This window comes from Myxine glutinosa, chromosome 8 (assembly GCF_964187855.1).
Source record: "Myxine glutinosa chromosome 8, kmMyxGlut1.1, whole genome shotgun sequence".
NCBI lineage: Eukaryota > Metazoa > Chordata > Myxini > Myxiniformes > Myxinidae > Myxine > Myxine glutinosa.
In genome coordinates, this window is record NC_136268.1 from 27,099,948 (window position 1) to 27,115,263 (window position 15,316).

General features: G+C 51.0%; 1 protein-coding gene across 2 annotated transcripts in view; it reads right to left on the reverse strand.

The window, feature by feature from the left end:
• Positions 1-13,203, reverse strand: part of MED25 (mediator complex subunit 25) — an 84,911-nt gene extending 71,708 nt beyond the window's left edge. Inside the window, exons 1-4 of one of the 2 annotated variants that reach the window (XM_068124162.2) lie at positions 12,789-13,203; positions 9,894-9,939; positions 4,535-4,659; positions 3,190-3,288 (exon numbers count right to left, since the gene is read on the reverse strand). In XM_068124162.2, the coding sequence (XP_067980263.1) occupies positions 3,190-3,288; positions 4,535-4,659; positions 9,894-9,939; positions 12,789-12,901 (383 nt within the window). In that variant the 5' untranslated portion in view covers positions 12,902-13,203. The remainder of the gene's footprint in view (positions 1-3,189; positions 3,289-4,534; positions 4,660-9,893; positions 9,940-12,788) is intronic. The other variant, XM_068124163.2, reaches the window with a different exon arrangement.
• Positions 13,204-15,316: the final 2,113 nt, after the last annotated feature.

Consider the following 15,316-nt stretch of genomic DNA (forward strand, 5'->3'; position numbering starts at 1 on the left):
CTGTTGAAACCAAAGCTTTCAGAATTATTGGAATCTCCCGCGATGAAGCTATCTCTGAGGGCCTTTCACTCACTCACCGCAGGCAGGTAGGTGGTCTTTCTGTCTTCTACCGACTCCTCTCCGGCCTTGCACCCCCAGCTCTCTCTGTGCTCTGTCCCCCAAATATTCCTACAGGTCGCACAAGATCTGCCAGCAACCCTCTGATGGTTAAACTGCCGAAATCTCGGCTCTCCGTTCACCTTCACTCTTTCATTCCTCTTTTCTCCCGCCTCTGGAACAAACTCCCTCACTCCCTTCAATCCCACTCCTCCCTCCAGGTCTTTAAAACAGCTGTTCACCACCATCTCTTATCTTCCCCCATCCAAAACCTTGATCTTTTCTACCCCCGCTAATTCACCCCAGATCCACCTTGTTTGAAATTCCAACTTCTTTCCTGGAAGTCCTGGCAGTGTCCATATGTTTTATACCTCTCCCACTGCCCCCTTCCCACGCCCCCCCCCCCCCAAAGCCCTCGCCCTCTCTCAGATCTCTCGATGTCTCCATGTCTCTCGGTCCCTGCTCTCAAATGTTGTGTTTGTGTCCTTCCCCCTCTCTCCCCATCTTGTCTACCGCTCCCTATGTTATATGTTTTATGTGTCGGTTTGTCTTTCTGTGTGATTAATGTTCGCTCTTTCACGAGCCTCGATCTTGTATACAAAAAAAAAAGAAAAAAAAAAAAAAAAAAAAAGTAAGTCCAGTTCTCCTATTAGGAAGAGGAGGCGTATCAGAGACTGGAGGAAGGCAGCGCAATGGGTAGGAGGGAGGGAGAGCGACATGTGCAGAGTAGAGGTTTGCGCCTTGGTAAAGAATTAACAGAAAATGCTGTTGCGGAGTTTTTTTTGTTTTTTTGTACACAGAATCGAGGCTCGTGTAAGAGCTAATACATTGAACATGAAAACATGCACAGTCACATAAAACATACAATGAAGAGAGCGGGAGACAAGAGGGGGGGGGGGGGGGGGGGCAGAGGGAAGCACACAAGCACAACAACAGTAGAGAACAGGGATGTCGGTAGATCTGTGGAAGGGGGAGGGCAGGGGAGGACACGGTATAAAGAAAATGACCACGACTAGGAATTTGAGGAAAGAAGTTGGTGATTGAAAGAGGCTGATTTGGGGTGTTTTAACGGGGGTAGAAAAGATCAAGGGTATGGATGGGGGAAGATAAGAGATGGTGGTGAACAGCTGTTTTAAAGACCTGGAGGGAGGAGTGGGATTGAAGAGAGTGAGGGAGATTGCTCCAGAAGTGGGAGAAAAGAGGAATGAAAGAGTGATGGTGAGTAGAGAATTTTGAATTTGGCAGTTTCACCAGAACAGGGTTGCTGGCAGATGTTGTGCATCCTGCAGGACTATTTGGGGGGCACAGCACAGACAAAGCAAGGGAGCAAGGCTGGAGAGGAGTCGGTAGAAGACAGAAAGACCACCAACCTGCCTGCGGTGAGAGAGAGAAAGGCCCTCAGAATAGGATTCATCATGGGAGATTCCAATCATTCTGAAAGCTTTGGTTTCAACCGTGTGAAGCTGAGCTTGGTGTGAGGCAGGAGCACCAGCCCAGAGCGGAGAGCAGTATTCCATTGAGCTGCAGATGAAAGCCTTGCATGTGGTGAGGAGCTCAAGTGCGCCAAGGAAGGACTTCGCACGACAGAGGATGCCCAGTCGGCGACTGGCTTTGGAGGCCAGCTTGGAAATGTGGTTTTCGGAGGAAAGATCATGGCAGATAGTGAGACCCAAAAGCTTGAGTGACAGAACTTCTTCAAGAGGATCGTTCAGAAAGTAGATGGTAGGGTTGTCCAGACGGTCTTTCCGGAGAGACAAAGTGAGAGTGTGAGATTTGTCAGGATTGAAAGACATGTTCCACTTGTTTGACCAGTCTGTGATTTTGTCCAGGTCTGCAGAGAATGAGGAGGCTGCAGACTGCCGATCTGAGGGTTGAGATATGGAGCGACAGAGAGTGGAGTCATCAGCAAAGAGATAGAGAGGATTTTCCAGAGAGTCAGAAAGATCATTAATGAAGACCAGAAAAAGCACAGAGCCCAAAACACTGCCTTGAGGAACTCCAGCCTGAACAGGAAGGGGAGATGAGAGAATTATATTCAGGTCCACACGTTGACTGCGACCAGAGAGGAAGTCTGCAAGCCATGCATGGAGGTTTCCCTGGATACCATAGGAGGAGAGTTTTGTGAGCAGGGCGGGGTGCCAGACCGTATCGAAGGCACGAGACATGGCAAGGGAGACAGCTCTGATTTTCTGTCTGGCGTTGAGGACCTCCATCCATTGTTGGATTAAACCTTAATAATTTAACACTCGGCCCAAAGAAGGCCAATAGAAATCTGATGCAACAAAGCCAGGCAGTGTAAAATCAGCAGAGACCTACAGTTGATGGATGAAGAGGATGATGCAGAGAGAGCTGATGTAGATCTCTCTGAAGGAAAGGAAGACCAGTTGGTGGGCAAAAATGATATATTCTCCATGATGATATTCTCCACCAGTTAGTGGAGAATATCAGTTGGTGGGCAAAATTAAGAGATCTTGGTGCAAAGGCACAGAGGCACGTCTCCATGATTGGTGCATGTGCTCAGGAGGATGGGCTAATATGGTTATGTGAGTCTGATGTTGATACAGTCGGCAGAAATATCACTGCAAAATTGAGGTGGAAGGTGGAGGAGAGGGACATATGAGAGGTTATGGTGCAGATAGAGGATGATTGGGATCGATGGGTAGAGAGAGGTAAAATTAGTGCAGACGATCCCACAATGAGAGGTTCATGGGTGCCATTAAAGTTGTAGTTGACTTCGTTTCTGTACCCAGCCTCTCGACGGTGACCAAGCAAGTTTCGGCAGATCGAGAGTTGGGTTATGTATGTAGATACTGTTTACAGATAAAGATATTGTGGAAAATGAGAGGATGCAAATATTGAAATGTGAGTCGGTTGGTCGGATGTTATGGTTGTTCATTTGGAATAACTTACAAGGGCACAAATGAACGTACTCTCGCTCTATTTAACTCCAAAATCATCCAAAAAATAATAATAATAAATACAAATCCAGCCTTCAGACCCAATCTTTTTTTGACCAGCTAACCGGAACCAAACTATCTGTATTGCCCCTCATCGTACACGAGTGTTGAGCAAATTCACAGCAAACTCACTCACATCTGGTCTCTCATCTTCTTCAGATCATCAAATACTTGCAATGCCGTGCTTAGTCCTTCAGCAATGAGACTACAGCTTTCACAGCCTCCACCAACAAACCTGTAGAGATATGAGCACAGAATCACCACAGGTTGAACGACTACACAACATTTCCATAGCACACACTTGCTACAAAGGGAACAAACAAACCAGAACGCAGATATTTCTGTGTATATGTCCGAAGAAGATAGAAGCCGCTGCAGCAGCTGTGGGTGGAAGGGGGAGCAGCGGCTGTGCAGTGTGGCGGCGGAGATAGGTGGGAGGCAGAGCGGCGACAGAGACAGGCGGGAGGCGGAGACGGGCGGGAGGCAGAGCGGCGGAGGAAATCGGAGGGAGGCGAGAGCGGCGGCGGAGACAGGCGGAAGGCGGAGACGAGCAGGACGTGGAGACGGGCGGGACGCGGAGACGGGCGGGACGCGGAGACGGGCGGGACGCGGAGACGGGCGGGACGCGGAGACAGGCGGGACGCGGAGAGACGCGGAGACGGGCGGGACGCGGAGACGGGTGGGAACGCGGGGACGGGCGGGACGCGGGGACGGGCGGGACGCGGGGACGGGCGGGATGCGGAGACGGGCGGGATGCGGAGACGGGCAGGATGTGAACACAGGCAAGAGACGGAGTGGTGGAAACAGGCGGGAGGAGTGGCAGAGATGGATGGGAGGCAGAGACTGGAGGGTGACAGAGCGACGGAGACTGGAGGGAGATGGGGGTAATGGGTGCAGCAGAAAGTAGGAGGAGCAACCTTTAAATACAAAATGTATCCTTAAAATCCTAGAAATAGATATTGTGAAAATTTTCTTACATCTGTAAGTAAACTCAAACGCACCATGAATGAGAGGCAGTAGCATATAGGCCTATGTCTATGTATAGGCCTATGTAACATATAACATAGGAATGTGGCACATTTTCATGTGGCCCCTAGCTCTAACTTCCAGGACAGCAGTAAAGACTTGTGGCTATGAAGAGAGTTTTCCTTATACATTTTATTTGCTGCATTAAGAGGAGGACATTCGAAAGGCCAGGCTAACAGCATTGTACCCATGTCAACTCACTGCGCATCCTTAGTCAGCACCCACAAACAAGCTGGTTTGGAAAAGCAAAGTGACGATGCAAAAAAAGCAGAGTGAAAAGCAAAGTGATGATGCCCCCAAATCTACACTGAAGGGTTTGCTGTCTTTCGGGTGGAATCCCAAACTGCGAGATACCAGCTTAAGGATGCAAAGAAGACGGTTAAGGAAGGCAGCATGCAAGTGCAGCTGGTAATAAGAACATGAGAGTGTAACAATATGGGATATTCCGGACGTACCGAATACTGTCGAGCCAGCGCACAAACTCATGAGCACTACTGGTCGGAGCGAAGCACTGTACGTATGCATCCGGTGCTCGATCCACTGTGTGGAAAACCACGAGGTTATACTGGGTCCCTCCATACTGCGGAACAGCAACAAGCAGTGACATTATGCATAATGGATCTTTTTCTTTTCATAAAAAGTTTGGACATATGGTAAACAAACCGACTGAGGATGAGGGGGGGGCGAGGTTTAACCTGGACAAAAAGTCAAACTGGAACAAGCGCACAATGTGCACATGCAAAGTAGGGTGTCCCAAATTAATTAAAGTTTAGAAATCACAAAGTCTCACCATATAAAAAGTTTCTCTCCACGAAAGTAACTTCATATGTAATTTTTTTTAGCTCATTTGGAAAATATTTATAAAACTAGGTTTGACAACATCTTATGTGCACCGGATCAGCGTCCGGACCTGAACGAAAATTTAATCGACTTGTTCTTCTCACCTATCCAACTCATTCACCAAGCTTCGTCATAGGCCATAGCCCATCCAAAACTTTTTGAACTATCGTGCTGAAGGAGCTGCGCTCCAACGCGAGTCGAAAGAATTGACGCGACCAAAGACGGAATTCGTCCGAGTTGCTTTATTGAAACAAAACAGCTCAGGTATTCTCGCAAGCCCGTTTATCGGGCAGCAATATATATACACATTTATGCCCGGGCGTTTGCCCGGGAAAACCGAGACCGGGCATGCCCGGGTGTCAAGGGCGAGTCCTGGAAAGGCGAGGCTGGGCGTGCCTGAGCGCTCTGGGCGAGCCCTGGAAAGGCGAGAGCGGGCATGCCCGGACGCTCTGGGCGAGCCCTGGAAAGGCGAGTCTGGACATGCCCGGGCGTCCTGGACGAGGCCTGGCAAGTCGAGGCTGGGCGTGCCCGGGCGCTCTGGGCGAGCCCTGGAAAGGCGAGAGCGGTCATGCCCGGACGCTCTGGACGAGGCCTGGCAAGTCGAGGCTGGGCGTGCCCGGGCGCTCTGGGCGAGCCCTGGAAAGGCGAGAGCGGGCATGCCCGGGAAAGACGAGACCGGGCGTGCCCGGGAGGTTCGGGCGTGCCCGGGAACAGCGAGTCCGGGCATGCCCAGGAGTGGCGGGTCTGGGCCCGTCCGGACGAGCCCGGCATGGCGATCGCGCCCTGGCCGCGTCCTGGCAGGTGCAAGGCGATTGTGTACATTCAGCGGGAACCGCTACACACGCCCCTCCAGAATCGACCTGCACCGGCAGGGTCAATTTAAGGGGGGTCCGGATGACCCGCCCGAAGCGACCCCTGGAGGGTCGTGGGGGGGGGGGGGGGGTCCGATCCGGTGGTGGGTGGTCGAGCGGGGGGAACTGTAGACGGGGGGCGGCCTCGCCGCGGAGGAAGGGCCAACCATGGTGGTCGGTCGACGTCCACGTGCGTCGGTTTGAGGCGGTCCACAGAGATCCGGTCCGACCGGCCGCCGACGTCGACGACGAAGGACTTGTCGCCCCGTCGCAGGACCCGGAAGGGCCCGTCGTACGGCGGCCGGAGTGGCCCCCGGTGCGCGTCATGACGCACAAAGACGTACTCCGCTGTGCGAAGCGCCGGGGGGACGTAGGACTGGGGGCCACCGTGGCGGGACGTTGGCACGGGGGCAAATCGGCGGGCGGCCTCCTGGAGGTCCAAGCAGTGTGTCCGAACCTGGCGTGGTAATAACACCACGCCTGGTCAGGTGGAGGCCCCGGCCGTCGTGTCGGAAGCGGTCGGCGCGGCGTGGCGGCCGCCAGTTGCACCGGCAGTTCGGCCTCCAACCGCGCAGGGCGCTCGGGCGTCGCCTCGGACGGCGGCAGGCTCCAGGTAGCCGCGCCGATGTGTTGGCCCGCCGAGGAGATCTTATCGGGTTCCCTGGCGAGGGCGCGGGGATCGGTGATCGACGTGCCAGCCAGGGCGAGGCGTACCGGGTGAGGCAGCTGGCGAAGGAACAGCTCGCGGAACAGAAAATCCGAAGAGTGCTCACCGAGCAACGAGAGCATATAGTCCATGCGCTCGGACGGGCGCGTGTCGCCGAGCTCGGGCAGGTCGAGCAGGCGCCGTGCGCGTGCCGCCGGTGAGAGGGCGAAAGCGTCGAGGAGGAGCGTCTTCAGCGCGTCATATTTGTCGGCAGCCGGCGGGTGCTCGAGGAGGCTCAGGGCGCGGGCCACGGTGGCGGAACCGAGCGCTGCCACGACGTGGTGGAAGCGGGTGTCGTCCGCGGTGATGCCTCGCAGGGCGAACTGGGAGTCCGCCTGGGCGAACCAAACAGCCGCGTGAGCCTCCCAGAAGGTAGGCAGTTTAAGAGTCACTGCCGTGTCCATGTCGGTAGGTCACCAGTGAAGGAGCTGCGCTCCAACGCGAGTCGAAAGAATTGACGCGACCAAAGACGGAATTCGTCCGAGTTGCTTTATTGAAACAAACAGCTCAGGTATTCTCCAAAAGCCCGTTTATCGGGCAGCAATATATATACACATTTATGCCCGGGCGTTTGCCCGGGAAAACCGAGACCGGGCATGCCCGGGTGTCAAGGGCGAGTCCTGGAAAGGCGAGTCTGGACATGCCCGGGCGTCCTGGACGCGGCCTGGCAAGTCGAGGCTGGGCGTGCCCGAGCGCTCTGGGCGAGCCCTGGAAAGGCGAGAGCGGGCATGCCCGGACGCTCTGGGCGAGCCCTGGAAAGGCGAGTCTGGACATGCCCGGGCGTCCTGGACGCGGCCTGGCAAGTCGAGGCTGGGCATGCCCGGGCGCTCTGGGCGAGCCCTGGAAAGGCGAGAGCGGGCATGCCCGGGAAAGACGAGACCGGGCGTGCCCGGGAGGTTCGGGCGTGCCCGGGAACAGCGAGTCCGGGCATGCCCAGGAGAGGCGCGTCTGGGCCCGTCCGGACGAGCCCGGCATGGCGATCGCGCCCTGGCCGCATCCTGGCAGGTGCAAGGCGATTGTGTACATTCAGCGGGAACCGCTACAGTGCTTTGTATACATCGTTTTTGGGCCCATCTCTCAATGGTGAAGAATCACTTAAGAAAATTATCTATATAATAATAGCGTAAGGACTCGACGTTGTTATCCCTTTTACGCCGCACCCAGTGACCCGATGCCCACGGCACTAATGGATTTACGATCTACGAACCGCGCTCTTTGTTTATCACGTACAGCCATACTCGAAAAATCTGAATTAGCCGACGTTGGGGCCCAAAAGCATCCGATTAACTGCCGATACGACTCCATCTTATTGGTGTCTGCTGGATGAAGGTGAAGCAAGCCGTCCGCTGATTGGACAGTCGAAGGCGACAGCAAGCCGTCCACTGAGTGGACAATCCTGAGCATGCATTTGTGCCGGTGTCGTCGATCGTATTCATTTTTCAAAAGTATATCGTAGCGTTGTCATTTAAGTAGATTGCAATAAATACGTTGTTCATATACGCACTCTTCATTCTCATCTTTCTTCCTAACTCTTACTCGGACAAGCAAATCCCCTATGCCGTCCATAATGGTACACTCTATCCATACACCACATCCTCCCTTCCGTGGATGTTCCACGGGTTTCGGCTAGTAGTATCTGAATTCAGATCCAGATCTTCACCAACATCTAATCAATTCGAGAATTTGAAGAAACAAACGACAACCACCATTTCCAGTGAGGAAGCAGCAGCTCCTGCATGACAGCCCTCAATGGCTGAAGATACATTTTAGAACCTTGGCCTCCATGGCTTCCAGATGTGCAGCATTTGGAAGTTCTGTGCAATTAAGTTTCACTTTAAATCACACAACACTCAAGGTTATTATCGAATCATGGCTTTCATATTCATTCTCCGATTTCTGTTACCCAAACCACTTTTCCACAACACCTGGAGATCAAACATTATTAGCAATGTCAAAACTTTGGTGCGAAATGAATAAAACAAATGGCTATAGCGCAACATAGCTCAGAGATGGTTTGCACAGATTGCGGGAGAGAACGTGCAATCTTTTGAAATTAAATTATCATTTTGTAATTATTATTTTTTACTCTGACGATGTTTGAGAAACTGCCACACACAATTCACAAACAGACAGACACAAGGACCTCAAGTGATTTCAGACAAACAGCCATTGACCTAAGGGGAAGTAACTTCATGGAAGATTGCAGGCAGCAGGGCAATGAAGGAGTAACAAGTACACAGTCCCAAATTTTCAATAAAATAAACACAACTAACCCCTACCCGTTCCACAAACCTAATGACACTCCCCGTGGGCCCGCCATTATGTCTGCCAAGTTTGGTGGCCTTATAATGTTCCGTTCCTAAGATATGCAATATACGAGTACAAGGGAACGGGTTGGCTTAGCCTGGTGTTGGCTTAGCGGTTAGGGTGCCGGCTTGGGATCCTAGGATCCTGGGTTCGAATCCCGGTCAATCGCTGAATTAACGCAAGGGGGGTTGACTCAGCCTGTCATCCTTCCGAGGTCGTCAAATTGAGTACCAGCGTGCTGGGATGAATGATCACGGTGTTTACCCCGATTTAGAATAGGTACACCGTATCCCTGCGCATCGTAAGAGGCGACCAAGGGTTGGCGCCAGGAAGGGCATCCGGCCATAAAAACATTGCCTCAAACAGGGAACCATGATTGTCATGGGGCCCACAAGGCTAACCCCCGCTCTAGCGAGGAAAATGGCCTTAAAACGATCTTTCATTCATTCATATGCTGGAAAGGTGTATGCTGCATGTGTGAGAAGTGTTATGATTTATGGGAGCGAGACATGGGTAATGAACATAGAGCAGCAACGAAGGCTGGAAAGGGTGGAAATGCGAATGGTTCGATGGATGTGCGGAGTATCGTTGAGAGAGAGGAGGACAAATGATGAATTGCGAAAGATGATGGGAATATTGCCTGTGATTGATGCTGTGAAGAGGAACAGGTTGAGATGGTTTGGTCATGTGTTGAGGAAGGATGAAAGTGACTGGTTGAGAAGAGTGATGGAAGTTAATGTAGAAGGAAGTAGAGGACGGGGAAGACCGAGAAAGACTTGGCTAAAGATGGTGGAAGAAGAAATGCGGGCAAGGGGGTTAACAAGGAGAGATGCAGAAAATAGGGCAAAATGGAGAAGATTGTCATGGGGACCGCAAGGCTAACCCCCGCTCTAGCAGGGAAAATTGCCTTAAAATGCATGTTGTTGTTGTATTCATTCATATTCAAGGGAACGGACAGACAGACAGACACAGACAGCAGACGATTAGCGTGCGACAATAATAGAAGCTTAGCGTGCTTTGTAACAGCTTTGTCTGATGCAAGATTGGTTTGCAAAACTCTATAAAGCATGATCCCATCAACACAGAAGTTTGAATGACTCCAGTACTCACATCCCCTCCAAAGTCCGTTTCTGCAGGAGGTCCACCATTGAAATACCTGAAAGGGCAGCAGGACAGATTGAGAAATCAACAGCAGATGAAACCGAGAATGGCACTCTTCGGCCGATATGCCTCCGCCCACATTATCACATCATTATACATACGGGTACCAACTTTGATTGAAATCTTTTCAGCTTTTCTCAAACATCACATTTTAACCTGACTTGACCTCTGACCTTTGATGCCAAAATCTAATCAGTTCATCATTGCATCATAATATATACCGACACCAAGTTAGTTTGGTGAAAATCCAATCTCTGTTTCACAAGGTAGCTCGGTATCAGATGTTTTACCTAATGGGCCCTCTGACCTTTGACCTCTTGACTGCATAATGTAATGAGTTAATCTTTGCATCATTAAACATACTTGCACCAACTTTGACTTGGATCCCTTCAGCTGTTCTTAAGTTATCGCAGTAACGAAAACCTATCACGGACGGACGGACGGACAACCCGCAAACATAATGTCTCCGGCGACTTTGTCTGCAGATGCATAATCAATTCCATACTTGTTGGGAGTACCCATGGTCATGTCATGGGCACAAATAAAAATACCCACACCCCCTGGGAATGGGGCGGGGTAGCGACCACTGACGATTTTTGCCTGTGTACGTGCTGCAATGCAAGTGGTCTACTGACCTCAGGCCCACCCACCCTCTCCCCCAAAGTGAGCAGTTGTTATCAGTAACATAAAGGGCTAAATAAGAAGGTAATAAAAAGAAGAAATATGACGACAGGAGAATTTGCCGGGGAAGGCCATTCCATGGTGAAAAGAGGACGTGCAGGGTTAGTCGGACGGAGACAGTGTCGAATGGAGACCCTGGCAGGCGGTCGGACACTGCGGCTGGCTGTCGGATGGTGACAAGACACCACGGGTGGCAATCGGACAGCGACTGGACACCGCGGCTGGCAGTAGGATGGTGACGGGCGACTGCACTGTGTGCCCAACTCCGATGGTGGTGTAGAATTTACTCTGTGGCTAGTAACAGGTAGAACTTACTCTGCAGACGGCAACAAGTGGAACTTACTCTGTATTCGGTAACATATGGAACTTACTCTGCAGCCGGTAACAAGTGGAAATTACTCTGCAGCCGGTAACATGTGGAACTTACTCTGCAGCCGGTAACATGTGGAACTTACTCTGCAGCCGGTAACATGTGGAACTTACTCTGCAGCCGGTAACATGTGGAACTTACTCTGCAGCCGGTAACATGTGGAACTTACTCTGCAGCCGGTAACATGTGGAACTTACTCTGTATTCGGTAACAAGTGGAAATTACTCTGCAGCCAGTGACATGTGGAACTTCCTCTGTATTCAGTAACATGTGGAAATTACTCTGCAGCCGGTAACAGGTGGAAATGACTCTGCAGCCGGTAACAAGTGGAAATGACTCTGCAGCCGGTAACATGTGGAAATTACTCTGTATTCAGTAACATGTGGAACTTACTCTGTAGCCAGTAACATGTGGAACTTACTCTGTATTCAGTAACATGTGGAACTTACTCAGTAGCCGGTAACATGTGGAACTTACTCTGTATTCAGTAACATGTGGAAATTACTCTGCAGCCGGTAACAAGTGGAAATGACTCTGCAGCCGGGAACAAGTGGAAATGACTCTGCAGCCGGGAACAAGTGGAACTTACTCTGTGGCCAGAAACATGTGGAACTTACTCTGCGGCCAGTAACATGAGGAACTTATTCTGTGGCCGGAAATATGTGGAACTTACTCTGTATTCGGTAACATGTGGAAATTACTCTGCGGCCAGTAACATGTAGAACTTATTCTGTGGCCGGAAATATGTGGAACTTACTCTGTATTCGGTAACATGTGGAAATTACTCTGCAGCCGGTAACATGTGGAACTTACTCTGCGGCCGGTAACATGAGGAACTTACTCTGCGGCCGGTAACATGAGGGACTTACTCTGCGGCCGGTAACATGAGGAACTTACTCTGCGGCCGGTAACATGAGGAACTTACTCTGCGGCCGGTAACATGAGGGACTTACTCTGCGGCCGGTAACATGAGGAACTTACTCTGCGGCCGGTAACATGAGTAACTTAGTCTGCGGCCGGAAATATGTGGAACTTACTCTGTATTCGGTAACATGTGGAAATTACTCTGCAGCCGGTAACATATGGAAATGACTCTGTATTCGGTAACATGTGGAAATTACTCTGCAGCCGGTAACATGTGGAAATGACTCTGTCGCCGGTAACATGTGCAACTTACTCTGCAGCCGGTAACATGTGGAACTCACTCTGCAGCCGGTAACATGTGGAAGTTACTCTGTAGCCGGTAACAGGTATAACTTACTCTGCAGCTGGTAACAGGTGGAGCTTATTTTGTAGCCGGTAACAGGTATAACTCACTCTGTAGCCGGTAACCGGTACAACTCACTCTGTAACCAGTAACAGGTAGAACTTACTCTGTAGCCGGTAACAGGTAGAACTTACTCTGTAGCCGGTAACAGGTAGAACTTACTATGTAGCCGGTAACAGATGGAACTTACTCTGTCGCCGGTAACAGGTACAACTTACTCTGTAGCCGGTAACAGATAGAACTTACTCTGTAGCCGGTAACAGATAGAACTTACTCTGTAGCCGGTAACAGATAGAACGTACTCTGTAGCCGGTAACAGGTACAACGTACTCTGTAGCCGGTAACAGATAGAACTTACTCTGTAGCCGGTAACAGGTACAACTTACTGTGTAGCCGGTAACAGGTACAACTTACTGTGTAGCCGGTAACAGATAGAACTTACTCTGTAGCCGGTAACAGATAGAACTTACTCTGTAGCCGGTAACAGGTAGACCTTACTCTATAGCCGGTAACAGGTAGAACTTACTCTATAGCCGGTAACAGGTAGAACTTTTTCAAACTCTCGAAGTAGGGGCCAAGCGCTGCCGTTCCTTCCAGCACAAACACCACGTCCCGCACAGCCGCGTCCGGACCCGCCATGGGAGGACGAGGAAGACCGGAATGAAAGGGTGGTCGGTGGATCCAGTGTTCAAAGAGTGGGAAAAGGAAACCCGCACTCGAAACGAGGTGCACGGATTTGGATTGGACTGGAGAGCAGGAAATGGGAAACTGAGAAATGGATAAAGCTGTCAAGAAAGAAAAATATAAATGAGAACAGATGAGCCAAACCGAAATGATATCAAGTCAAGAGATGAATGTTGTTAAAATCCGAGGTTTCTCCTTCCTTCCGAGTAATCTTCACATTCACAATTCTGATGAATGGATATCATGTCCTTTGTCCTTAATATGTAAAACATTGTAAAGAAATTGCTGCATTACCTGAATAATCTGGGCAATAGAAAAAGCTTAACAAGAACGGACAAAAACAGGCCTAAGTACTACAGGCAATTATACCGCCATGGCCGACATCCATGTTACAAATATTAATCACCAAACGGGAGGGACAGAAACAAGGGTCGACACAGGATCATCGTCCAATATACACTTTGGAACATTGAATTTTTGTTAGTGTAAAATTACGGTGATCTTTTACACAAATTATTATGGTTTTGTTTCGTGGATCCTGAACAAACACCAAGGTATCATATAATTATAACTCGGAACACCGCGAGCTGTTATTGGTGTCGATTACCAGCACTCTAGCACTAGCAGGGGTATCCGGTGTCGCCATGTCTATTTTTTGTGTGGGCCTAAAACACTTCCCTGCACCCACGGTAGAGCGATGAAGATTTTTTTTTAATCTCCAAAAAATCCAATTTAAAAAAATACCGTATATATATATTTTTTCGTTAAACAGCAACCGGCACTCATTGATGAACCTCAAAGTTTGACGAAGAACCGTTCAGCCATCTCTGAGAAAAATGGCAACACACAGTCACACACACAGTCACACACACACAATCACACAATCACACAATCACACAATCACACAATCACACACACACACACACACACACACACACACACACACACACACACACACACACACACACACACACACACACACATATATTGTAGCGGTTACCTTATTCGCATGTCGCGGTTAACTTATTCGCATGTCGCGGTTAACTTATTCACATGTGACGGTTACCTTATGTTTGGTCATAATCCACGTGCACGGGCCTGTGGGGCTTTTGGTTTGTTGGACGTGACGCACGCACGGTTGTCGGAGCCACGCCCTCCGAAGAGGGTTTTGGCTTTATAAAAGCGGTACGACTTCCGTTCGCGTTCGCGTAGAGAGTGCTGGAGATTTCTGTACGAATAAACGAGCTTCGAACCCTACGAAATGGCCTCGTTCTCTCGCCTTCCGCGACTCCTAAACTGGTGACCCCGGCTGCCCCCGAACGGATTCGGGGGCTGCAAACGAACACGGCAAGTGCGCCCTGGCCAGGGAAGCCACCTAAACTGGTAACCCCGGCTTCTCCCGAACGGATGCGGGCGCGGTTTCGAACGCAGTTTCGATCGAACTACCGGAGTTTTGGAAACGACGAGCGGCCATGTGGTTCGTGCACCGCGCTCGGCTCCTCCTCTACGACCAGAGGGGCGAGCCTGCTCCAGGACCCTCCGAAAGAACGCAGTTACGAGATGTGGGTGGCACTGCTGCTCATCTCTTGCGCGCGCACTGACGTTGGCGGCACGGCTGCTTCGTCACCTTCGCGCGCACTGCTGCTCACAACTCGCGAAAACTCTACAGCTACAGCTCGCGTGTCGAAAGCTGCAACTCGCGCAACTACTACTCCTACTCTGCATCCTCGGGAGGCCCGCGAGGAACCTCGGCAGCCTCCCCCGAGGCCTTGACCAGCCCCTCGGTTGGCTCAACCCCTTTTCGTGCGCACCGAGGCCGAGCACTGCTCGAGCCTTCTCGGCACTGCCGAGCGCGCCTGCGAACTACGTACATGCCCGTGGGAGTGCATTCTGGGGGGGCGCATGTAGCGGTTACCTTATTCACATGTCACGGTTAACTTATTCGCATGTCGCGGTTAACTTATTCGCATGTGACGGTTACCTTATGTTTGGTCATAATCCACATGCACGGGCCTGTGGGGCTTTTGGTTTGTTGGACGTGACGCACGTGCGGTTGTCGGAGCCACGCCCTCCGAAGAGGGTTTTGGCTTTATAAAAGCGGTACGACTTCCGTTCGCGTAGAGAGTGCTGGAGATTTCTGTACGATTAAACGAGCTTCGAACCCTACAAAATGGCCTCGTTCTCTCGCCTTCCGCGACTCCTAAAATATAACCAAACCCTCTCCTTCGACAAATACACTAAACAGATCATAAAGACAGCCCTCTTTCACCTGAAAAACATCGCCCGTCTCCGTCCATCCCTCTCCTCCGCGGGCTGCAGAAACCCTCATCCACGCCTTCATCACCTCCCGTCTGGACTACTGCAACAGCC